Source organism: Myxine glutinosa, chromosome 12 (genome assembly GCF_964187855.1).
Source record: "Myxine glutinosa chromosome 12, kmMyxGlut1.1, whole genome shotgun sequence".
Taxonomy (NCBI): Eukaryota; Metazoa; Chordata; class Myxini; order Myxiniformes; family Myxinidae; genus Myxine; species Myxine glutinosa.
Window position 1 is genome coordinate 95,174,964 of NC_136272.1, and position 27,374 is coordinate 95,202,337.

At 41.8% G+C, this 27,374-nt stretch overlaps 1 protein-coding gene across 3 annotated transcripts in view; it reads left to right on the forward strand.

Moving 5' to 3' along the window:
* Window positions 1-5,549: 5,549 nt before the first annotated feature.
* The window catches only part of LOC137437640 (FRAS1-related extracellular matrix protein 2-like), a 176,624-nt gene continuing 154,799 nt past the window's right edge, over window positions 5,550-27,374 (forward strand). For all 3 annotated transcript variants that reach the window (XR_010986565.2, XM_068132114.2, XM_068132115.2), the window contains exons 1-2: window positions 5,550-10,747; window positions 23,996-24,085. Coding sequence is in view for 2 of the 3 variants with exons in the window: in XM_068132114.2 (XP_067988215.2) it covers window positions 5,710-10,747; window positions 23,996-24,085 (5,128 nt within the window). In the remaining variant the exon portion in view is untranslated. The remainder of the gene's footprint in view (window positions 10,748-23,995; window positions 24,086-27,374) is intronic.

Here is a 27,374-nt window from a genome sequence, read left to right on the forward strand (position 1 = left end):
TTATTCAAGTCACCGCGCGTGCAAGATAATTGTAAAAGTGGCTCACCAGATATCATGGTGTAATAATTGGATTGCTTTTAGTGTAAAAGGGAGGAATATTTTATAGGCTCTCATCAAATGCAATCAAACTGCAATACATAAGATCTATTAGTAAAAAATCAAGTTGTGAAAAAAAAAATTACTGCATATTTATTCATATCACTTAACACATCATCTGACTGTTTGCAGTCCACTGCAGGACGAAGGCTGCCAGCTGATCATGGGGTATTTGGATACTCACCATTCTCGCCTCGTGAGAGAGTCATGGCAGCAATTTGTAATTTGTTTAGGATGCCTGGAAAAACTCGCCTCCTGCTCGCGAAAGACCGCAGGGGATCTTCACCGTCGCTGGTGACGAGTCCTCCAGTTTAACATCCTTCCAATGGACGGCACATTTTGATGCATGCGAAACATGGAGGCCAAAAGGCCAAAATATGGGGAGTGGTGGCCAAAAAAAAAAAAAAAAGTAAGAAGAGAGGGTGAAAGTTGGGAATGTATGAGGAGTGGAGAGAGGGGGGATAGAATGTTGGGAAGGGAAGCAATATGTATGGAGAATACGGTAAGGGGTTGGGGTACAGTGGGGAGAGAGAGGGGTTAAGTATTCCATCTTTTTTTTTTCTTTTTTTTTTACTAATTGAGAGTTGGCCCTGTTTTTTGTACCGAATTGAGAAATGGCCCTGTTTTTTGTACCCAATTTAGAGATGGCCCTGTTTTTTGTTCCCAATTGAGAGATGGCCCTGTTTTTTGTACCCAATTTAGAGATGGCCCTGTTTTTTGTACACAATTTAGAGATGGCCCTGTTTTTTGTACCCAATTGAGAGATGGCCCTGTTTTTTGTACCCAATTGAAAGATGGCCCTGTTTTTTGTACCGAATTGAGAGATGGCCCTGTTTTTTATACCCAATTGAGAGATGGCCCTGTTTTTTATACCCAATTGAAAGATGGCCCTGTTTTTTGTACCCAATTGAAAGATGGCCCTGTTTTTTGTACCCAATTTAGAGATGGCCCTGTTTTTTGTACCCAATTGAGAGATGGCCCTGTTTTTTGTACCCAATTGAGAGATGGTCCTGTTTTTTGTACCCAATTGAGATATGGCCCTGTTTTTTGTACCCAATTTGGAGATGGCCCTGTTTTTTGTACCGAATTGAGAGATGGCCCTGTTTTTTATACCCAATTTAGAGATGGCCCTGTTTTTTGTACCCAATTTAGAGATGGCCCTGTTTTTTGTACCCAATTGAAAGACGGCCCTGTTTTTTTGTACCCAATTGAAAGATGGCCCTGTTTTTTGTACCCAATTGAAAGACGGCCCTGTTTTTTGTACGCAATTTAGAGATGGCCCTGTTTTTTGTACCCAATTGAGAGATGGCCCTGTTTTTTGTACCCAATTGAAAGATGGTCCTGTTTTTTGTACCCAATTGAAAGATGGCCCTGTTTTTTGTACCCAATTTAGAGATGGCCCTGTTTTTTGTACCCAATTGAGAGATGGCCCTGTTTTTTGTACCCAATTGAGAGATGGCCCTGTTTTTTGTACCCAATTGAGAGATGGCCCTGTTTTTTGTACCCAATTTGGAGATGGCCCTGTTTTTTGTACCCAATTGAAAGATGGCCCTGTTTTTTGTACCCAATTGAAAGATGGCTCTGTTTTTGTACCTAATTGAAAGATGGCCCTCTTTTTTCTACCCAATTGAAAGATGGTCCTGTTTTTTGTACCCAATTGAAAGATGGCCCTGTTTTTTGTACCCAATTGAAAGATGGCCCTGTTTTTTGTACCCAATTTAGAGATGGCCTTGTTTTTTGTACCAAATTGAAAGATAGCCCTGTTTTTTGTGTGCCCAATTTAGAGAGGGCTCTGTTTTTTGTAACCAATTGAGAGATGGCCCTGTTTTTTGTAACCAATTTGGAGATGGCCCTGTTTTTTGTACCCAATTGAAAGATGGCCCTGTTTTTTGTACCCAATTGAAAGATGGCCCTGTTTTTGTACCTAATTGAAAGATGGCCCTGTTTTTTCTACCCAATTGAAAGATGGTCCTGTTTTTTGTACCCAATTGAAAGATGGCCCTGTTTTTTGTACCCAATTTAGAGATGGCCTTGTTTTTTGTACCCAATTGAAAGATAGCCCTGTTTTTTGTGTGCCCAATTTAGAGAGGGCTCTGATTTTTGTAACCAATTGAGAGATGGCCCTGTTTTTAGTACCCAATTGAAAGATGGCCCTGTTTTTTGTACCCAATTGAACGATGGCCCTGTTTTTTTGTACCCAATTGAAAGATGGCCCTGTTTTTTGTACCCAATTGAAAGATGGCCCTGTTTTTTGTACCCAATTGATAGATGTCCCTGTTTTTTGTACCCAATTGAAAGATGGCCCTGTTTTTTGTACGCAATTTAGAGATGGCCCTGTTTTTTGTACCCAAATCAGAGATGGCCCTGTTTTTTGTACCCAATTGAAAGATGGCCCTGTTTTTTGTACCCAATTTAGAGATGGTCCTGTTTTTTGTACCCAATTGAAAGATGGCCCTGTTTTTTGTACTCAATTTAGAGATGGCTCTGTTTTTTGTACCCAATTTAGAGATGGCCCTGTTTTTTGTACCCAATTGAAAGATGGCCCTGTTTCTTGTACCCAGTTGAAAGATGGCCCTGTTTTTGTACCCAATTTAGAGATGGCCCTGTTTTTTGTACCCAATTTAGAGATGGCCCTGTTTTTTGTACCCAATTTAGAGACGGCCCTATTTGTTGTACCCAATTGAAAGACGGCCCTGTTTGTTGTACCCAATTGAAAGATGGCCCTGTTTTTAGTACCAATTTAGAGATGGCCCTGTTTTGTGTATCCAATTGAAAGATGGCCCTGTTTTTTGTACCCAATTTAGAGATGGCCCTGCTTTTGTACCCAATTTAGAGATGGCCCTGCTTTTGTACCCAATTGAAAGATGGCCCTGTTTTTTGTACCCAATTGAAAGACGGCCCTGTTTTTTGTACCCAATTTAGAAATGGCCCTGTTTTTTGTACCCAATTGAAAGACGGTCCTGTTTTTTTGTACCCAATTTAGAGATGTCCCTGTTTTTTGTACCCAATTGAGAGATGGCCCTGTTTTTTGTACCCAATTGAAAGACGGTCCTGTTTTTTTGTACCCAATTTAGAGATGGCCCTGCTTTTGTACCCAATATAGAGATGGCCCTGCTTTTGTACCCAATTGAAAGATGGCCCTGTTTTTTGTACCCAATTGAAAGACGGCCCTGTTTTTTGTACCCAATTTAGAAATGGCCCTGTTTTTTGTACCCAATTGAAAGACGGTCCTGTTTTTTTGTACCCAATTTAGAGATGTCCCTGTTTTTTGTACCCAATTGAAAGATGGCCCTGTTTTTTGTACCCAATTGAAAGATGGCCCTGTTTTTGTACCTAATTGAAAGATGGCCCTGTTTTTTCTACCCAATTGAAAGATGGTCCTGTTTTTTGTACCCAATTGAAAGATGGCCCTGTTTTTTGTACCCAATTTAGAGATGGCCTTGTTTTTTGTACCCAATTGAAAGATAGCCCTGTTTTTTGTGTGCCCAATTTAGAGAGGGCTCTGATTTTTGTAACCAATTGAGAGATGGCCCTGTTTTTAGTACCCAATTGAAAGATGGCCCTGTTTTTTGTACCCAATTGAACGATGGCCCTGTTTTTTTGTACCCAATTGAAAGATGGCCCTGTTTTTTGTACCCAATTGAAAGATGGCCCTGTTTTTTGTACCCAATTGATAGATGTCCCTGTTTTTTGTACCCAATTGAAAGATGGCCCTGTTTTTTGTACGCAATTTAGAGATGGCCCTGTTTTTTGTACCCAAATCAGAGATGGCCCTGTTTTTTGTACCCAATTGAAAGATGGCCCTGTTTTTTGTACCCAATTTAGAGATGGTCCTGTTTTTTGTACCCAATTGAAAGATGGCCCTGTTTTTTGTACTCAATTTAGAGATGGCTCTGTTTTTTGTACCCAATTTAGAGATGGCCCTGTTTTTTGTACCCAATTGAAAGATGGCCCTGTTTCTTGTACCCAGTTGAAAGATGGCCCTGTTTTTGTACCCAATTTAGAGATGGCCCTGTTTTTTGTACCCAATTTAGAGATGGCCCTGTTTTTTGTACCCAATTTAGAGACGGCCCTATTTGTTGTACCCAATTGAAAGACGGCCCTGTTTGTTGTACCCAATTGAAAGATGGCCCTGTTTTTAGTACCAATATAGAGATGGCCCTGTTTTGTGTATCCAATTGAAAGATGGCCCTGTTTTTTGTACCCAATTTAGAGATGGCCCTGCTTTTGTACCCAATTTAGAGATGGCCCTGCTTTTGTACCCAATTGAAAGATGGCCCTGTTTTTTGTACCCAATTGAAAGACGGCCCTGTTTTTTGTACCCAATTTAGAAATGGCCCTGTTTTTTGTACCCAATTGAAAGACGGTCCTGTTTTTTTGTACCCAATTTAGAGATGTCCCTGTTTTTTGTACCCAATTGAGAGATGGCCCTGTTTTTTGTACCCAATTGAAAGACGGTCCTGTTTTTTTGTACCCAATTTAGAGATGGCCCTGCTTTTGTACCCAATTTAGAGATGGCCCTGCTTTTGTACCCAATTGAAAGATGGCCCTGTTTTTTGTACCCAATTGAAAGACGGCCCTGTTTTTTGTACCCAATTTAGAAATGGCCCTGTTTTTTGTACCCAATTGAAAGACGGTCCTGTTTTTTTGTACCCAATTTAGAGATGTCCCTGTTTTTTGTACCCAATTGAGAGATGGCCCTGTTTTTTGTACCCAATTGAAAGACGGTCCTGTTTTTTTATACCCAATTTAGAGATGGCCCTGTTTTTTCTACCCAATTGAAAGATGGTCCTGTTTTTTGTACCCAATTGAAAGATAGCCCTGTTTTTTGTACCCAATTTAGAGATGGCCCTGTTTTTTGTACCCAATTGAAAGATAGCCCTGTTTTTTGTACCCAATTTAGAGATGGCCCTGTTTTTTGTACCCAATTGAAAGATGGTCTCCTCGGATACTGATTGTAAGAAGTTCCGCCACATCGAGCAACTTTTAGTGCACTCTTAACTTTCAAACAAATATTTGCAGTGCAAAAGTATCCATTGTCTTGCCCCAATGTCTACAAAAGTAGTTTACATTGTAAACCTGACTTCGGAATGGACACCTTTAAAGGTAACACAATAATTGTGTTATTGGAACTTCATACAATATTATTTCCAATCACTCTCTTCAAAACGTGAATTTGAGATCATATTTGCTCTGGAAGTTGTTCGTAAACTTTTTCCTTTACCTGCATTTATAAATGTGAGGGATTAGCAGTTCGTAGGTGACAAAAGAAAATCGTTCGTTTCTCTTCCGGCGCTGCATGCACGTCCTGACACAGCATGTCAACCTGAACCGGGTCCAAGGGGCCTCGGAATTCCAGGCGGGCCATACGTGAGAGAGCCAATGGGTGCGGGGCCGCTCTTTATGCATATTAAAGGCCTCTACACCGGCCCGCGGTGTCTGCAAGTCTTGCTATAGCCTGCCTGTCTGCATACCTGGCTCGCCGAGGTGCGGGCCTGTTTCGTCTCGGTGACTCGTTTAGCGAGCACCTGCGTTCAGGAGACTTTCTTTGATAACTCGATCAGATGTCTTGAGTTCCTTGAAGTGTTGTTGCTATTACTTGGTGGTGCCGAGATGAGAACGCACGTGACTCGCTGCGTCATATTAACGAGTCGGTGTGTCCTGCTGATTACGTTAACCACCGCGCTTTGGGACTCGCAGCCTCCTCGTGCGATTCACGGATGGTATCGACACCCATCGGAGCCTTACTACTCACAACGATCCAGGCCCACTGCCGACTCGATCCTACGCGCCAACAACGGCATCCGTGTATCGTCAGGACGTTCAGTATTCCTCGACCCTGTCAAAGACCTCGTGGTGCGGGTCCTAGCGGGTGACTCCTGCACCATTACGGTTCTTGATAATGACCCTCTGTCGCAGAAACCAGGAATTCTCATTCCCAAGCGTTTCGCCTGTGAATTCGGACGCGATGAAGTGAAATACCAGCACTTTGGATGGCACAGCCCAGAGAAAGACCGCGTGAAGCTCCAGCTTCGCTCCGACTCGCAGGACCACACGACTATCGTCCCTTTCACCTTGGATGTGACGGTGGAATTCTCCCAGCTCGAGGTTGTGACCAAGACTGCACTGCTGAATGTGCCCACGCTTCTAGGCAAGAGTGATCCTATCGACGGAAGTATCCTCAACTTTGTGTTTGATGGAGACGAGATCTGTAAGCTCGTCATCTTGGCTAGTAGTGGCTGGTTGCCGAGGTACGGAGCATTGGTATACCCCAGCAACTTCAACAGACATATTATGTCTTGTGATGAGTTTATGAATGCTGGAATCTACTACCAGCATACGGCAAAGACAATATCACCGGATCGAGACTACATCCCTATGATGGTACAGATAATGGACAAATATGGCAAGTTTCCAAAGGAAGAGTACTTTCAGGTTACTGTTCGTATTCGAGGTGGCACCGAGAACACACCACCCAAGCTGCGCTTTGATGCGCTCGTGATGCTGGAGGTGGACCAGTTTGTAATGACTGCAATTACACTGAACAAGTTGGCTGCGGAAGATGCGGAGACGGACCCGGACAATCTCATTTTCAACATGACCTCTCAAATGACTGGAGGACAAGGCTCCATTGTAAGTACTGATGACAGAAACTTGCCAATCACAGCGTTTTACCAGCGAGACGTCCGTGACCTAAAGATCGCCTACAAACCACCTGCTGTGGAATCCGACATTGAGCGCATTTATCAGATTGAAATTCGGATCGTTGACTCGGAGGAAGCTGTGTCTGAGCCTTTCATTTTTATGATTGTCGTGAAGCCCATAAATACTCTGGCGCCGGTTGTTACGAAAAACAAAGGGCAGGTGCTTTTTGAAGGCCAATCTCGCCCGCTCTCCAGTGCGTACAATTTGCAAATTGGTGACCAGGACAACTTGCAGGATGTTCAAATCAGGGTGGTCGATGGTCTCAGGCATGGTGAGCTTACCATTTATGGAGCTGAGCGCAAGTTCTTTACACCTGCTGATCTTGACTCGGCACTTGTCGTCTATCAGCACGACGGCAGTGACACATACAGTGACAACATCATCTTCAGGATGACCGATGGCCTTCACGAGGTGGAGTTCCTCTTTCCCATAACTGTTGCACCAACGGACGATGAACCACCAGTTATTTACGCAAACCATGGTTTGGCCATTGATGAGAATGAAATAGCCTTAATCTCACAGTTTGTTCTAAGTGCCACTGATATTGATTCGGACGATTCAACAATACATTTCTTCATAGAGGAGCCATTGTCTCAAATTGGAAAGCTGATATTTCGGCAATTTGACAAACCAATTGATCCATTCGTTTGGAAGTACATAGAGAGCGAGAAAGTTTATGAAAGAGTTGTCACCGAATGGTTTCAGATAGACATTATGGATGGGAAATTATATTACAAGCACGTTGGTCCTCATAGGACTACTCCCATAATTGACCAATTTGTCTTCAGAGTACAAGATGACAACGATCCACCGAATCGTTCTGGAGTCCAGAGATTCCTCATCAATGTCAAATCGGTAGACTATTTGCCCCCAAAGCCTTCTGCAGAAGCCACGCTGCAAATGACTGTGCAAGAATATACAATGACCCGTTTTTATAGGAAGCTTCTTTGCTACACTGACGAAGACACCGGTGATCGAGACTTGAAGTTCACGATTCTGCATCCGCCTGTGGATATGGACGAAAACAATCCGGTGCCAATGGGAAACCTGGTTCTCACCGAAAATCCAGACATTGTCGTGAATGAGTTTACGCAAGCACAGATCAACCATCTCAAGATCTCGTACAAGCCGCCAGATGTTGAGCTCGGGATAACCCCACACGTTGTTCAATTCAATTTCACGGTCCAAGACTTGGCGAATCATTTTGTCATCGGCAAATTTACTATTTTTCTGCAACCAGTAAATAATAAGCCACCGACCATTACAAATACGGGATTCACTATCTTTGAGGACGGTCAGTTTGTGCTCAGCAGTGCAGTGCTCAATGCCTTGGACACTGACACCAGTTCAGACGACATATCATTCACCTTGAGACAGGTACCCAGACATGGGGTTTTACAGAATGTCGGAACAGAAATGTCCACGGGTGAGCATTTTGATCTCAGCGATGTAGCAAATGGACGAATCACGTACATTCACAATGGTGACAAAAGCACGAAGGACTTCATCAAGATTGGAGTTAGTGATGGAATCCACGAAGTTCCCATCATCACCCGCATCACTGTGAAGAGTGTCGATGACGAAATGCCGAGTTTCAACGTACACGACAGCATCGGCATTCTTGAAGTGTCGTTCGGCGTCTTGGAAAATGGTGAAACACAGATCACCTCCAGCCTTATTCATGGAACGGATGAAGAAACCGATGATCTGAAGCTCACATTTATAGTGAAAGAAAGGCCTCGGCACGGCATAATACAAGTGAGCGGCAAACAGGCGGACACCTTCACACACCGTGATGTTATTGATGGAGTTGTTTCATATGCTCACAACAAGATCGAAATCGGAATACAGGTACAGAGAGACACCTTCAACCTTGTGCTGTCCGACTGGTCTGAGGAATTGATTGTAGGACATCGGAAAATCAAAGGTTTTCAATTTCGAGTTTCTATTTTGCCTGTTGATAGCATGGCTCCAGAAATCGGAATAAAAGATTCGTTCAGAGTGACTGAAGGTGAAAAAAGCAAGATTACCTTGAATCATGTTACAGCGAAGGACGTTGACACGCGAAACGATGAAATCCATTGCACCATTTTGGAGCAACCCACAAATGGGTATCTTGAAAACATATCACCAGGATTAGGATCAGAAAGATCTCGCGTAGGACTTCCAATAAGCGCCTTCTTGATGAAGGATGTCCGACTGGAGCACATAAACTACGTGCAAAGCATTCACAAGGGTGTTGAACCATCTGAAGATCAGTTCACCATTCGCTGCTCAGATGGCATCAACTTCTCACCAAGACACAAGTTCCCCATTGAAATCATTCCATCTAACGATGAGCTTCCAGAGATGTTTACCAAGAAGTTTATTGTGCGGGAGGGTATGATGCTGATCATCAATAACAGTACCCTCAGTGCGAAGGATGGTGATGTTCCGGCCGACGAGCTGCACTTCCACGTGGTTCAACCACCAAGGCACGGGCGCATCGTGCAACAGATACCGACGGGAAACATCCTGGTGAATAGTTTCAGCTTACGGCAGATCGGTGGTAGTTTCATCATCATGTATGAGCATGATGACTCGGAAGTGAAGCATGATCACTTTCTGCTCCGGCTGACGGATGGAAAACATCGTGTTGAAAAGAACGTGTCCATTACAGTTGTTGCATCCGACGACGAGACGCCGAGAATGGCGATCAACAATGGACTGGATGTTGAAATTGGTGAAACCAAGGTGATCACGAACAAAATACTTCAAGCAACTGACCTGGATTCAGGAGACAAGGATCTGACGTACGTCGTCAGGTTTGGCCCCACCCAAGGTGTTTTGCAACGACGAGGTCAAAATGGCATTTTGGTAAACATGTCAACCGGCATGACTTTCACCCAGGATGAAATTGATAAAAAGTTGATTCAGTACATGCACAGAGGTCAAGAAGGGATTCGTGACATAATCAAGTTTGATGTCACAGATGGCCTGAACCCCCTGATCGATCGATACTTTTACGTGACCATTGGTAATATTGACAATATACACCCAGACATCGTCAATAAAGGAGTGTCTCTGAAGGAAGGGGGCCTCGTCACACTTACAACTGATATTCTAAGCACGAGTGATATAAACAGCCCTGATGAGCATCTGCGCTTCAGGATCACCAAGCCACCTTCTCGAGGCCACCTTGAGAGCGCAGACGGTCCAGGAGTTGCTATTACATCGTTCACGCAGTTACAACTAGCAGGAAATAAGATCTATTACATTCACACTTCAGATGATGAAGTCAAGATGGACAGCTTTGAATTTGAGGTGACGGATGGTTTCAACCCTGTGTTCCGCACGTTCCGCATCTCCATTAGTGACTTGGATAACAAAAAGCCCATAGTCACGATAAATGAGTTGGTGCTCAGTGAAGGTGAGACTAAAATTATCACGCCATTTGAGCTGACGGTTGAAGACCAGGACACGCCTGACCACTTACTCCAGTTCACCGTTACGCAGGTTCCGATTCATGGGAAGCTGACAAATGGAGAATCCCAAATTGTGACGATGTTTACGAAGCAGGACTTGAATGAGAATGCCATCTCCTACAAGCATGACTGCTCTGAGTCGACAGTAGACAGTTTCTCATTCACCGTTACTGATGGAACTCACACGGACTTCTTTGTTTTTCCTGACACTGTGTTGGAAACGCGAAAACCTCAAACGATGCACATCAAAATCATCCCTGTGGACAACGGCGTTCCCCAGGTATCGGTGAACAAAGGTGCGCCCAGCCTTCGGCCCCTTCTTTCTGGGCACATCGGTTTCATGTTGACCAACAAGGTCCTTAAGGCGGAGGATAGAGACAGTCCAAATCGGAGCCTGCTCTTCCGTATTATGGAAGCTCCTCAACATGGCTTCATCATCAACCTTAACTTGGGTAACAACAGCATCTCCAGCTTCAAGCAAGGTAAGCTTCAATCGGTACAACATTAGGTTATCGTACACTACATCCTTCAGTTCAGATTCATTTTGCACTGAAGGAAGGTTTCTTCGAACAACCTTCTTTTGGTGACCCCATTGTGCTTTCAATCCTAGAAATAACAAATTGTATATTATTATTTGCAGTGTCATCACTTTTGCATGCACGGTGTGCGATTGTGCACTTTTCAACCTGTCAAATGCTCTCCGCAAAACATTCTGGGGTCCCCTCCTCATGGGTAGCATTCCTGACAATTGGACCGGGCATGCCGCTCTGGCCTTGGGCGATAGACTGTGAGGAACATCTGTGATTATCTTCATGGTGTGACGGATTATGACAGAGGCTTTTGCGAAACGATTTCCAAAATGGTCCACAAGGATATCGAGTCTTAATATAAAATGTAATGGTGCAGCATTTGTTCTCTTCAACAGCTTGATTGAAATGTTTGGGGCCACCTTATTGCATATGCACCTGTTAGAAGGGTTCAGGTTGTGATGTGGGTTGGAGAAAGGGCTTAAATGATGATTCATTTCGATAAGGAAGAAAATTATGGATGATAGCAGACTAGGGGAGTGTAGGAGGAGTGGGTATAAGAGAAGGGAAAGAAGTTTCGGAGACGTTTTCTTTCTTCATTGTGTAGATTATCATTCAGTCTCCTCTACCTTTTCCTTACCGATTATAAAGAAAACAAGAACGGGATTTGATAGAGCGCATACCTCCACCAGGCTGAACCGTTTACATTTTGTATCTGACTGATAGGCCGAATCTAGATCCGGACCTGAACCAAGCTATAATCAGCTTGTTATTGTCACCTAACCAACTCATCCACCAAGTTTTGTCATAATCCATCTACGTGTTCTTGAAATATTGCGCTATATATCATTTTGGCACCATCTCTCATTGGTGAAGAACTAATTAAGAGATAAAAAAATTCTCGGATCTGGATTCGGATCAGAATCTTCACTAAAATTGAATCGATTCTTCCATGTCGCACACCCAACCTGCCCACCAAATATCGTCTGAATCCATCCACAGATTTGAGATATCCTGCACAGCACACAGACAAACAAACACGAAAGACGTCATGCAGAGCAAGATAATTGCAAAATCCACCCCATCCCCCAAAAAAGCTTGCCATGAATACATCAACAATTTTTGAGGTCAACTCTACCATTTCATTGAGATTAAAATTAACAATGTTAATCAATGCTCTGGTCAATCGGATGAAAATCGATTATTTTTCAGATGAAAATTTATGATTTTAGAAGTTTGACCTTGAGTTGGCCTTTGACCTTAAAAATAGGTGGTTTCCCAACTTAGTGACTCAATATACAAATGCTATTCAATTTTCAAGTCAATCGGATTTTAAAAATGACAATTTTAGAAATATGACCTCAAGATAGAAATATGACCTCAAGATGACCCTTTGACCTTTGACCTCAAAATCAATAGGCTTCTTCCTTATGAGCAACTCTACCATCTGGTGAAGATTCATGAAGATCGGTTTAAAATTGTTATCTGTAGGCGATTGACAAACAGACAGACAGACAGACAGAATAATGCACAAGACCAACCAATATACTTGAACATTTTTCGCAAGTAACAGACAAAAAGGACTGAAAACATAACCTTCCATCCACTTTAGATGACGAAGGTAACCAAAAATAGCAGTCAGAGATTGCAGACCCTCGCCAGGACTTTTTGTGTGGTGGTGTTTGTGTGTTTGTGTGGTGTGTATGCCATGCATTGTCGACAGGTTTACGTTTATACAGTGGGCAAACAGACATTTTCGTTATTACTTTCGCCAGAGGAGAAGGTATTGCATTTGGATCTGTCTGTTTGTTTGTTACTTGCAAAATCGAAGATTTTTCAAGTATATTGGTGTGCGTTATTCTGTCTGTCTGTTTGTTTATCTGCCTGTTTATCTGTCATTCGCCGACAGGTTACAATTTTAAACTGATCTTCAGAAAACTTCACTAGATGGACGATGGTCATCATAAGGAAGAAGCCTATTGATTTTGAGGTCAAAGGTCATCTTGAGGGTACATTTCTAAAATTGTCATTTTTTATCCGATGGACTTGAAAATTGAACAGCATTTGCATATTGAGTCACAAAATTGGGAAACCAACTATTTTTGAGGTCAAAGGTCAACCAACTGAGGGTCAAAATTCTAAAATCATCAATTTTCATCTGAAAAAAATCGTCAATTTTCATCCGATTAACTTGAGAATTAAACAGCAATTGCATAGGGCTTCATCGAATTGGGAAACGAACTTTTATAAGGTCAAAAGGTTAAATGTCAACTCAGGGTCAAAATTCTAGTATCATCAATTTAAATCTAAAAAATCATCAATTTTATTTCGATTGACCAAAGCTTTCATTAAGATCGTCAATTTGATTCTTAATGAAATGGACAATTTGATGTATCCATTGCAAATTTTTATTTTGGGGGAGGGTGGATTTTGCGAGGATGAGTATGCCTTTATAGACATACACACATTCTAATAATACATTCTTTATAGACATACTCACACCTTACTATAATTAACCAAATGTCCGTCCGTCTGTCCGTTCGAGGGTACCGCAAAAACGGCTCAACCGATCCCATCGATATTTTGGGTGGGTATTCCTGGGATGCCCTGGAGTAAAATAGGCTATATTGTTTTTCCAATTTTTCCAATTTTTCCAATTTTCTAGTTTTTCCAAACACGATGGAATAATATTTACCGATATGAACAGTGATGTGGCTTTTATTGAAAATCTACAAATACTGTTTAGATTTTGATGAGAATTATGAACCTGCCGCAAATGCGGAAGTGGACAGATGACGGCAATGCGCGGGTTTGATAATATCCCAACACAACCGTCATTCATTCGTAATGTTAAATCGTTAAACGTTAATCGTGTTAATCGTTTTGTTAAAGTATCAATTGATGATTGGAATTGAGTGAATACAATTACGATTTTGAATTCGTAATTGTGTTCACCCAACCATATGGAACTTCACATCAGGATTTAAATATTTGTTTGTGCCACGAATGTTGTTAAAAGTTTATTTTTAGCCGCGTCGCAGACGCTGCTCATAGAGTGCCCTCTGCTGTTGTTGTTGTTGTTCTTCTTGTTCTTCTTCTTGTTCTTGCAGAGAAGACAAAACCTCAAAGCTCCACCCATTCTGGGAACCATAGCTCCGCCCATTCTGGGAGAGCCTTCATATAAACAAATATCCACCATTTTATTAACTCGCATAGCTTTGAGGCCTGTTTTGTAGGCCCGTGGTGTCTTCTTCTCTCACACAGTTTTATTTCAAATCAAATTCGATATATCATTTCATTTTTCACAGTCGCTAACATAGTTTTAGACTCGGTTGAAAAAAAACAGGAAGAAAATCCGATGAAAGTTGCCCTTTATAGAACGAAATGAATTCTCAAAGGCCTGTAACTTCAAGTCCATTGAGATATATTTTTTTTTAATCGCGGCATGGTCAGTCATACACCGCCCGAAATAACAGACGGGAAAATGCCGAGATAAATATATTTTGTTTAAATCGCGGCATGGTCAGTCATACACCGCCCGAAATAACAGACGGGAAAATGCCGAGATATATTAAAAATTCGTCCATTTGATGACAATCGTCACGATGAAATATTTAATTTATACGTCGTCACAATAATGTGGAGAGAGGAGCATAGCTTCGTTCACGTGTCGCCACACACGGGAAATTGCCGAGATATATTTTTTTTAAATCGCGGCATGGTCAGTCATACACCGCCTGAAATAACAGACGGGAAAATGCCGAGATATATTAAAAATTCGTCGCCACACACGGGAAATTGCCGAGATATATTTTCACTTTGCACAAAAATAACATCAAGTAATCGAATCAATAGGAATGTCCTGTGCCTATAACATCGACGTTATAGGCACAGCTGCATCTAGGCATTGTGTAACATCGACGCGGCTTTTGTTTTAATAATAAAACTTTTTGTACTTGTTTTATATTAATGTTATTTCATTTGTGATTGGAGTTATGCTGTTTGGAATGAAAAAAGAGATCTGGAGTTCAAGTGAATGACGGAATGCCGTGATGGTTTCTACTTTCTAAACGTGACATTCACCATTGCCTGGGTATGGAACAGACGTATCTGTTTGTTTGCAAATGGGTACGTTTTTCATGGAAGTCCTTCACGAACTTGCTGTCCATGTCTGACGTGCAACTGAAGGTGCTACAGGAATGTTGAATTTATTGGTTTCATGCTTTATCATTCGCCGTTTCTGCATTGTCTGTTTGCTTCTGGCCTCCCACCCGTGCTAAGCACGGGTACCTCACTAGTTCTAATAATACATCCCTTGTAGACATACTCACATTCTAATAATACATCCTTTATAGACATACTCACATTCTAATAATACACCCTTTGTAGACATACTCACATTCTAATGGTTGTCGAAATGAGTACCATGCTTACTGGTGACAGGGGTACTGCAACCGCTGGCTTCTAGGAACGATGCAACCAACAGCCCCAGGCTGCATCCAAAACACCAACTGCCTAACGTCATACAAAAGCCGAAGGAGAAGAATCTAATTCAAGTTGTTTCTCGGAAATTTTTGAGTTGTTACTCCCCTTGAAGTCATTTTAATAAACAATTCAAAGGCATAAGACTCTTTCCATGCTTGTAACCATCGAGAGCTATTTACCTGCAAGAAAACACACACCGGTTGTTCATGCATTGACGCTGACGAGTTCTTGCTGAAGTTTCATTTTGCCCGAAGTGTATTACTTGAACATCTTCATGAGTGTGTACTTTCACGCATGTGTGGCGCGCACACAGCAGGGTGTTCCAATTGTTACAGACCAATTGATGGAAGGTTGTTGGAAGAACCAATTGTTACAGATCGCGGTTTAGATGTTACTTTGGGCCGAGCGGATGGTCCACCGCGACCGTTACAGGATCCCCAATTGGCCCGACTCCCCCAACGTTGACCAGATCGCACCACAGATATTCAATCGGGAAACCTCTAAAGCGACCGAAAGAGAAGGAAGAGAGAAGAAGACAGAGTACGGAGGAATAACAGGATTTATAACAGGAACGTTTTCATTCACCCCCTCATTAGCACTGCCTGATGATAACTGGTTCCTTCACTCGCCTTGGCTTCAACTTGCCCAAGAATCTCACTTTCCTCTAACTTTGAAGTCTGCTTCGGGAGGTATTTCAAATGTTAGGAAGCCGAGTGTTGCTGTCAGCACCGTTTGACTGATGGTGAAATGCTTGTTGGAAACAGGGTGTGTGTGGAAATAAGCTTTCTTGCCATTGGTTGTACCATGTAATCCTACGGTCTTTTTTTTTTTAACCTATTTGACACTGGGTGGTCATTCGGACTGCATGTTTGATACTTTTTTGGGGGCTGTTTTGGTTGACGATATATCCAAAGAGTACAAGCAGGAGTCCGCAGTGTTGCCCGGTGCTGTTCTAATCCCTTTTTGGGTTTTTTAATATATTTTTGTGGGGTTTTCTTTATATATTAAAAAAATATTTTTCAACACTTCCCTACACCCACTAAGGAATGGGGTCAGGGGGCATTTAATATTAACTTTCAGATAGCTACACAAACTTGTGAAAAAAAATAATAATAATTATTATTATTATTATTTAATTATTATTATTATTTTTTTTCAAAAAATTGACAAAAGTTTATTTTTGCCTGAAATCCATCCCGGCACTCACTGATGAACCTCTGAACGTTTGGAGATCCACTTGGCCATCTCTGAGAAAAATGTCAACACACACACAGACAGGCACACAAACGGCTCTCTTATCGTATAGGTATAGCATATGTCATGTGTTTCAAATCAGATTATTTTTCCGCTCGACCAACCTTCCATCATTACCTGTCCTCAGCTTTTCTTTGCATTCTGCCATCGGAGCCTCCACTCACCAGCGGATTTTGAGCGGGGGGGGGGGGGGGGATGCCCCCACTTTAAAAAAATTTCAGTAGTTCACAATTGAGAGAAAAATATACCGATGTAGATTTATGTTCATACTTAGGCAATTGATAATACTGTATGTCCAAATAGACTTCCCTGTGTTTTACTTACTTTCTTTAACAGGATCCTCATCCATCCATTCACCCCCAAAACCACCTCATCAGTCTAGTCTCTCCATGTAGCTGCTTTTCTCCAATCTTAGCCAAACCCGCATCTCATAACTTGCCAAACCTCTGATATATTCCTTTCTTCATATCTATATCGCCCCAACATACAACACCACATCAATCTTAAAGGATCTTCTTTTGGCAAAAGCCTATTTTTACCCTCGCCAGAGGAGAGGGTGTTGCATTTGGGTCCGTTTGTTTGTCCGTCTGTCTGCCTGTTTGTCCACACAGAACGAGTATGCTTGTCTCTCCAACCGTTGGTCTGATTGCCAAGGAATTTTCACCATAGGAGCGCCTCCTCTTGCATAATTTTTTAATGATAATTATTACGTAATGTGTCACATCACTCACATGGTATGGGCGCCATCTTGGAAAAAAAAGGAAAAATTTGCACCCCTATATCTCTGAAACCACCCCATGGAAAATAATTGAAACTTGTCTCATTGTCATGTACTCCACATGGGGAACAACATGTATTCATGATGATGTCATCAGTGCCTTCATTATGACGTCATAATTACACAATTCGAATGCTTCATCCTATCGGTTTGAAATTTATTGAGCATGATCTCCACAAAAATGATATGGGAGAATTAAATTGATGACGTCATTGGTCACGTGTTTTGGTAGCCATGTTGGATTGAACATAAATCTACATCGTCAATAAACCACACAACGATTAATAAATAAAACCGCAGCTAATAAAGATCCCACAAAATACACCACATAAACACGTCCTGGCGATGGTCTGCAATCTGATTCTCTTGTCTTCTATGCTTTATACATCCCCTTTACCTTCACCCTCCCTACTCATCTCTCCTCTCAATCTCCTGTCACCTTTCTTCTTCTTCCTCTTCCTTCCCTACCCTACCCTTTTCACCATATATTCTATGCTTTCCTTCTCTGCCTCGGTTGTTTTTTTTTCTCGACTTAACTACCCATTTGCCTCTTCACTTTACTTCGGTAATACTGTATTATAGATGGCATGTGAGTAGTAGGACTGTTGGAAATCGTCGTGTACAAGTTTCCTTTGTGTCTTTTTAATAAATAGTCATAGACTAGCACCCGTCATCTTCGCTGATGGATCAATTAGTCGGCCTCTTTGCCAAAGTGAATTTACCCCTGCGAAGAGAGCTTTAACCTCAGCGTTTCCCAGGTAAAAAGGCAATTGTAATACCCTATGCCACCACCACCAGGTGGCGCTACACGGTACACATTTACATAGAGAATTTATACCATCCCCCACCCCACGCCCCTTGCGTGAGGCCGTGGCCATGTAGCTCATTTTACCCCCAACTTAAAGTTGTATTTGTACCCCGAGTTTGATGTTTGTAACTTAAAAGATGTGGCCGTGCATATAACACATACCTACAAAGATAGAAAAAGAGAGAAATAGAAATAGAGAGATAGAGATAGAGATAGAGAAAGAGATTTTTTTGCCTTTTATAAGTTTAAATAAACTCGTACAAGGTCTTTTATATAAACTGGTGTTTAAAATCACCCCATAATATGGGTATCCGCTGCTTGAAATCACAATTTCAATCTTTGTTTCGATCATTTACTGATGGATAATTTCGTCTCAAATCAGGAAAATCATGAGTAGTCCTTCCCCTCTCCTCCCTGGGGGGTTGTTGGATTGGTGGGTTGTTGTGCCCATGACCCTGGGTACTGCCAACATGTATGCAAAATTTGGTGGAGATTTGACCAGCCTTTTGTTTTTTCTACGATTTTCAGATGTACGTACACACACACACACACACACACACACACACACACACACACACACACACACACACACACACACCTTATTTAATATCCTATAATTTCAAAGTCTGAGAACCTTGCCTGGCAATAGACTGTTTTGCCCCAGGGAGATATCCTGGTGTTTCACTGCCAGGTGAAATTAAATATCTGGTGTTTTTTTGTGCATATGTTTTGTTATGCAGTCTTATGAACCAGGCATAAGCTCTTTCAGCTCTTTTTCTCTCTTTTAGCTCTTTCACGAGCCTCGATTCTGTATACGAAAAAAAAAAGGCAAGGAAGAATCATGGCTGCAGAAGCACTGACAGAAGGAATGACTCTTTATGGGCTCCAGAAGATGCAGTTCTTGCTTTATACTGTACGCGTTGAGAATAAATGATTGCCACCAACTGGGAGGAATACATTCGAGTTTGTAAAGGCTGTAGGACGTGTCCTGAAAAACGAAGGAGCTTCAACAAATGGTTTCCTGGACAAGGATGACATCAAGGACCATCATATGGAAGGATTCTCAAAGACAGAATGATCCGCTGACAGAAAGTTTAGATGCGTAATATCGGACAAGATAATCTTGATTATAGGACACGAGGTTCTTGAGCTCTTTTGGAAACTCAATATAGTGTCTTCTCAAGTTCTGGGCCAAATATCGGACAAGATCATCTTGATTATAGGACACGAGGCTCTTGAGCTCTTTTAGAAACTCAATATAATGTCTTCTCAAATTCTGGGCTAAATATCGGACAAGATAATCTTGATTATAGGACACGAGGCTCTTGAGCTCTTATAGAAACTCAATATAGTGTCTTCTCAAATTCTGGGCCAAATATCGGACAAGATAATCTTGATTATAGGAGACGAGGCTCTTGAGCACTTTTGGAAACTCAATATAGTGTCTTCTGAAATTCTGGGTCAAATATCGGACAAGATCATCTTGATTATAGGAGACGAGGCTCTTGAGCTCTTTTGGAAACTCAATATAGTGTCTTCTCAAATTCTGGGCCAAATATCGGACAAGATAATCTTGATTATAGGAGACGAGGCTCTCGAGCTCTTTTGGAAACTCAATATAGTGTCTTCCCAAATTCTGGGCCCACAGGCAGTTTGAATTCGAGCCGATTACTCCGGGTTTTTTTTCTTGGTGAGAAGAAAAGATTTGCACGAGGACAGTTTTGCTTCACGGCACATGAGGTTCCACTGCCCCTAAGTGTTCGCCAAAGACATCGAAGGTGCAGGAAGAGAAATGGCCAGAGGAGTACATAAGTGTTGTTCATTCGGGCGAGCGGACTGCCTGTAGCCATGTCGCTATACCAGAAAAAAGGTTTTGAAGCTGCCAAGGGAACGTCTCCTTGATGGTTATTTGTTTGCTTTATTTCTATTAAGCATCGAAGAACCCTTTTGCTTGCAAATTGACTATAAAAAGGTTACCAATGCCAGCAGACTTCGAGACAAATACCGAGATCACCGAAACGTGTTGAGACATTCTTTTGAGCACGCGCCCGATTCCACAGAAGGTTCGAGATTATTACATTTACCGCTTTAACGCAACCCTAATCGCATCGAGGTGGACACTCGTGGTGTGAGCAGTTCCCCGTGAGATTATAAATCTTTAACCTGTTAGTTGAATAACACTGTTTTATATTGAGTTTTAAATCATACTAGTGGGGTATTGCTTTCACATCGTAAGCAATAACAAACCCTCCTTTGTAGGTAGGTACATAATAATTAGAAGCCTTATGAATATCAATTGAAGTTTTTTTGTTTTTTTTTACAAATGCCTTTACGTTTTTTACGTAAATTTTCATTGAGGTTTTTATTTCACAGCTTGCTTTCACATTGTAAGCGTTATAGAAATGGAGTTATAGAAATTACAATATTCAAATGTTAGATATTGAGTTTTTTTTTTTTCACAGATGCTTTTACGGGTTTTTTTTAAAGTAAATTTTCATTTATGGACAATTTTTCTTTTTTACATTTACTGACATTATTGTCATGTTTAGTTCAGTTTACATTCATAAAAAATGCAATTTTGAAATGCTAGATATTGATTGAGGGTTTTTTTTTTTTTTTTTTTACAGACGCCTTTTCGGTTTTTTACATAAATTTTCATTTATGGGTGATTTTCTTTTTTTCATTTACGGACATTATTGCCATGTTTATTTCACAGGTTACAGTTATAAAAATTAAAAATTTCAAATGCTGGATATTGATTGAGGTTTTTTTTTTTTTAATAGATGCCTTTTCGTTTTTTTAACGTAAATTTTCATTTATGGACGATTTTCTTTTTTTTCATTTATGGACATTATTGTCATGTTTATTTCACAGCTTACAGTTATATAAATTACAATTTTCAAATGCTAGATATTGATTCAGGTGTTTTGTTTTTTTCACAGACGCTTTTATGGTTTTTTAAACGTAAATTTTCATTTACGGACGATATTTCTTTTTTTTCATTTACAGACATGATTGTAATGTTTATTTCACAGTTTACAGTACCGGTAATGGAAATTACAATTTTCAAATGCTAGGTATTGATTGTTTTTTTTTTGGTTTTTTTTTTTTACAGACGCCTTTTTGTTTTTTTACGTAAATTTTCATTTATGGGTGATTTTTCTTTTTCATTTACTGACATTGTCATGTTTATTTTACAGGTTACAGTTATAAAAATTAAAATTTTCAAATGCTAGTTATTCATTGAGGCTTTCTTCCCAACGGACACTTTTACATTTTTTATTTACGTACATTTTCACTTATGGACGATTATTCATTTTTCTTCATTTATGGACATTATTGTCGAGTTTATTTCAGTTTACTGTTATAAAAATTACAATTTTCAAATGCCAGTTATCGATTGAGTTTTTTTTACTGACACGTTTACGTTTTTTAATGTTTTATTTTCATTTATGGATGCTTTCCGATGGTTTTGTGATTTTTCCCGGTGTACCGGCTTCGATGTCCATCGGCACCCCAAATGTCAGCTTTCTACGTCACCCGCAAGGTGCCGAACATTAATATGTCAGTGAGTGAGTGGTTAGAATGAGCTTTAAATATTAAATGCCAGCAAAAGTACCCGGCATTGCCGGGTAACAATGAGTCGCTTCCTTACGGGAATAGTCGCTTCCTGAAGAGGGGAGGGCGGGAGAGTAGGGAGGGAGAGGGGAGAGGATATGAGGGAGGTTGAAGGGAAGGTAAGGGGAGAGGGAGGAGAGAGAGGGAAGGTGAGGGGGAAGGGGGAGAGAGGGGGGAGGGGTGAGGTGGGCTGCGGGAGCAAAGGAGGGGGAGGAGCAGAGAGGAGAGAGAGAAGGGAAGGAGGGTAGAGCGGGGAAGGAAAGGGAGAGTGACGCCTCACCACATGTCGCTACGCTATAAACTCCGGAAGGGAGGGGGGGCGAGGAGAAGGGAGGGGGGGGCGAGGAGAAGGGTGGGAGCAAGATATGTGTGGAAAGAGTGCGCGGCACTTTATTAGGAGGGGAGAGTGAAGAGGGGACAGAGGAAGAGCGAAGAGGGGACAGAGAGGAAGAGCGAAGAGGGGACAGAGAGGAAGAGTGAAGAGGGGACAGAGAGGAAGAGCGAAGAGGGGACAGAGAGGAAGAGCGAAGAGGGGACCGAGAGGAAGAGTGAAGAGGGGACAGAGGAAGAGCGAAGAGGGGACAGAGAGGAAGAGCGAAGAGGGGACAGAGAGGAAGAGCGAAGAGGGGACAGAGAGGAAGAGCGAAGGGGGGACAGAGAGGAAGAGCGAAGAGGGGACCGAGAGGAAGAGTGAAGAGGAGACAGAGAAGAAGAGCAAAGAGAGGACAGAGAGGGAGAGCGGAAAGGGGGTAGAAAAGGTGAGGGGAAGAGGGGAACTTGGCAAAGAGAATGACATGCAATGAGAATGAAAGGTTATGATGGCCGGAGACTCTTAACCTGAGCCAGATTTAAAAATTTGAACTGTGGAATTGAGCTTAGCAGCAGTTCTGACTGCTAAAAAATGTTAATTTGTTCTCCGGGTGTCTATGGACGTCTCCGAGTGGACAGCACAGAATAAATACACCAAAAAACGGCAAACACAAAGATTTACCTTTAATATAGTCTTCTATAAATGTGAAAAATCAAGCAGCAAATCAGCGAAATGTGGAAACCACTGAGAGCAGACAAAATGTCAACTTTGCATTTGCAATGATACAGATCGACATTTCGGGCGTTTGATTTGAGCTCCAAACACGTTTGTTTGATTTTTTTTTTTTATAAGTATATTTTTGTAGGAATATTAATATAACTATCCATTAATACAATGAAAATATATCGCACAAAAATGTTGGTCAATAAATAAATGGTTATGTAAAAACAAAATGAGAGATCTGTCTACAGTAACGCCAAGGCTTGCAAAAGCAGCCTGAATAGCGTTCACCAAGTGGTGGTTAATCATATTAAAAAAGGGCGTTATAACCAAACTTCCAAAATTCCCCGGCCTTGTGACTAATTAATTAAGTACACAGGTATTTCTGACTTCTTTGGCAGAGCCCTCGACAAGCGGCTTAAGCAAGCACTCCAACGAAATGGGTGATAAGGAACGGTTAGCTTGGCAAGTGATGGCAAGCTGATTGCTTCTGGTTGAAATGGCTGAGGAATTTTAAAAACAGATCACAGATACAGTGGAGTTACACCCTATCTCATGGATGTATTAAATAAGTTAACAATCAAGTTTAATTTTTAAAAAACCTAACCCCAGAATGAGAATGACAGCCTCGCTTAAATAAATGAATATATACACTTAGTTATTTTTAAAATCGCTAGATATGGTAAATTTTGTCAGATTTCACTCCAGATTTGGACATTTATATGGTCTACAATCTACAGCATCTAATCCTCATATCAGAATCCAGATTTTGATGATATGCTTCAATTATGTAATGATAATCGATCGTGTTTCCAAGGCAAGGCATGTTTGAGTAGGCCGAAACAAAATGACGGCTTAAGAACGCAGTGAGTGTAGGATGACCAAGATGGAGGGCCGCCATATTGGTAAGGCTTTTTCGGGTTTTTTCTTTTGAGCACCTCGTTACTCATTTTCAAAAAGGGTGTTATAACACACCCAAACACCCATTTTTCATCAATGCAATCTGTTTAAAGTCCAGGTGTATGCATGCAAAGTTTGGGGCTGATAGGTTTCATGGTTTTGGAGATATGGAGGACACAGACGGACGGACGGACATTGTTTTTTATTATTATTGATAGCACTTCCTTAACTCACTCTGCTTCCCACTCCTCTACTGATTTGATCGATCAACTTGAAAAATGAAGAAATTTCTACCTGTATATGAACTGAGATCATGCGTCTTATTCACAGGTGATGTGGATGACTTGAACATTTGCTACATTCTTCAGGACACGAGCAATGCCACACATGATGTGTTCGACTTTACTGTTGAAGATACAGGTGAGTGCCGGAGGTGGTGGTTAATTATTCGATGTGAAGTTGGGACGTTACATCTATATTGTACCCTACCCTTGTAAGGGGATTTGGGGGTACAATTGGGACCCTATCTATATACAGCATTGATAATTTTCACACTGCTTCTGATTTGTTGCTGAGGATGCCCGAAGGCGAGCATGCTTCATCATCATAAATTGCCGATGAGTGGATAGTACGGAAAAAACCATCGGTGAAACTGCAGCAGCCAACGCACCTGGAATCTTATCTGAAGATGACACCTGAGGCCTCGCACTTCCTCAGACGGCCCTGTAATTTGTCACTGCCCCGTGCTCTCTTACTTTGTGATGCTGCCTTTATCTCAATAGCATGCTGGTTTTCGGCCCCTGTGCGCTAAAACCGCTTCGTCGATGTCCTCGGCATCCATCTTCGTTTTCACGATTGTGTGCTCAATCACTATCCTATCCGGCATATCTTAAAGGGAAACCTAAACGCAAAATTATTTTCCCTGAAAACCACTGAAAATCATTCATCTCGGAAGCTATAATTTTAAGGGGATGTTTTCTTGAATTTTTTTTGCCAATCGAAAAGTGTTGAAAACAGCCCGAGAAAGTCGATTTTCGATTTCACCAGTGACGTCACATCGTGATCTCACCTCGATCCAAATGGCGACTTCCATAGAGAAACAGTGTATTCCGAGCTCGGATTCTGATACTGATTCCTCCATCATTAGCAACTCTGAAGGTTCTCGGTATGTTGAAACGGATCAGTGGGATTTTGAAGAAGCTATTGGAGACAAGATTAGTGATCGAAACACTTTCGGAGGAATGTGTGTAAACGTTATCTATCTATAATTCCAGTAATCTCTGTGTGTCTGTGTGTGTGTGTGTGTGTTTGTCTGTGACCGCTGTTTCTCGACAACCACGGGTCCGATATACTTGAAACTTGCCAGATATATTGCTGGGGACCTGAGCATGTGCCTTTTCAAGGTTTCATATTAATCGGAGAAGTAGTTACCGAGCTATGTCCAAAAAACGATTCAACCAATCAGAGAGCAGCGAGCTATCACGTGTGCCGAACGTGGCAAACAGACTCTGCCTCGGACGGCACATTTGCGAGCGTATTCATTTATTTCACGTTGGCAAACTATGTTGGCGCTATGTTGGCGTTAAACTATGTTTTAAAACTAATTAAAACTAATTTGCGATTCATCGTAACTGCGATATGCGACCTTCCGGACAGTCAAATGAGGACGTCACTTCCGGACTTACGGATAGTCATAGTGACGACGTACTGATGCTGAACGTGGCGAGCAGACGCTGTAAGGTACGATCGATTGTAGTACACGTTTATAATAACTCTGCCGATACAGGCCCGATTAACTGCAGCGCCATCCGAGCTGCGGCGTCGGGACGATACATTCATTGTACGGTCACATCACGCACTTACGGGCACGCCCATGGGCCCATGGGCACGCCCATGCATGCATGGGCGAAGACATTTTTTTTTTTTTTTTTGGCAAGGAACGGGCACCCACGTACGGGCACGTCCTAGTCTATCTATAATTCCAGTAATCTCTGTGTGTGTGTCTGTGTGTGTGTGTGTGTGTGTGTGTGTGTGTGTGTGTGTGTTTGTCTGTGACCGCTGTTTCTCGACAACCACGGGTCCGATCTAATTGAAACTTGCCAGATATATTGCTGGGGACCTGAGGATGTGCCTTTTCAAGGTTTCATATTATTCGGAGAAGTAGTTACCGAGCTATGGCGATTTATCGCAAGCCGTTCGCTTTGGCTTTGCGAATGGACCAAACCATTTCATGTAAATAGAGGGGGGGGTTCTACCGTACTCGCAAGCCGTTCGCTTTGGCTTTGCGAATGGACCAAACCATTTCATGTAAATAGAGGGGGGGGGTTCTGTGGTCGTTACTGCCACGTGGTTTCAAAGTTTTTTTGTTGTTGTTGTTGTTTGCACGCATGTTTTTTTGCACCCACGTACGGGCACGCCCTAGTGCCTCTAAACTGGGCATCAGGGTATATGGATAGCCCGATTGTATTTCCTGTATCACCTGTGGAGATATCATCTCTATATATTGCAGTGCAACGTTTTCCTTCTATGTATGTCTGTACATTAACATACTGTAATCAAAACACACACACACACACACACGCACGCACACACACACGTACACACGTACTTACGTACACACACACACACACACACACACACACACACACACACACACACACACTTCAGATATACTATCCCTCATTCTCTCTCTTTTCTTGAATGCCGATCGTACTGAATTCAAATCTTCCTTGGTTGGTAGTTTATAGGATATCGGAGTTGATGTGATCGTGTGATGGCGCCCGAGACAATGGCTTCTAGGTTTTTGAACTCTTCAGATGTGTAGGGCAAGGTGGTGGCGATGTTAGGCAGCACATCTAGTGAGGTGAGTTCGGTCACTGGCAGACCAACACAGGTGTTCGATTCACTCCTCAAATCGTCCGAGTCCATATGCTGGTAGCTCGGCAGAGAAGGGTTTACAGATTCGTACGACGGCTGTTTCATCCGCTTAATCGTGCGCATGGCATCCTTCTCCATTATGACGAATAACCACAAGATATAGCCATCTCTGTTATTTCATAACGGTTTTCTGTAAAATGTTCCGAGCACAAAAGTGACCATTTTTTAGGCTCCATGCTCAAATCAGAAAAAGACATATTACTTGCAGTGCTTTGAGTGCCGATACGTGGATATGGCACAGGCATGATGGACCAAATGATCTTTTTTATTACTACCTTGTAATACTTGCTTATCATTAGATATCTTCCCCTTGGGTTCGCAATACTCGATACGTGATTTTGAATGTAACGCCATCATTTGGAGAGTACATTAAGCTTGCTATCTTCACTGCTTGAACTCAATTGTGCTTATAAATACATTCCAACTTTACATTTAAGCAGGGATCATTTAAAAGGCTATGGAGCCAAACTGTACTCAACTTGCAGCTGTCTGCTTCTGGTTTCTATCTGATCAGAATTGAGTTATGATGCAGTCCTGGCTGGAGGTGCTGCATCATGGAGTATGGTGTACTTAAATGTTGGCACACTCATTTGCAATGCCATAGATGTGGATGATCCTTTGGTATTTTCATGCATACTTGCCTTTAAGCTGTCTAGTTTGGGTTCGAATCCCGACCCAGTTATAAACTCATCCTGGTGTTTCATCGATGTATGTGCCGGCCCTCGGATGGACGTTAAACTGGGTGTCCACTCTGTTAGCATTAGTGGGTGGA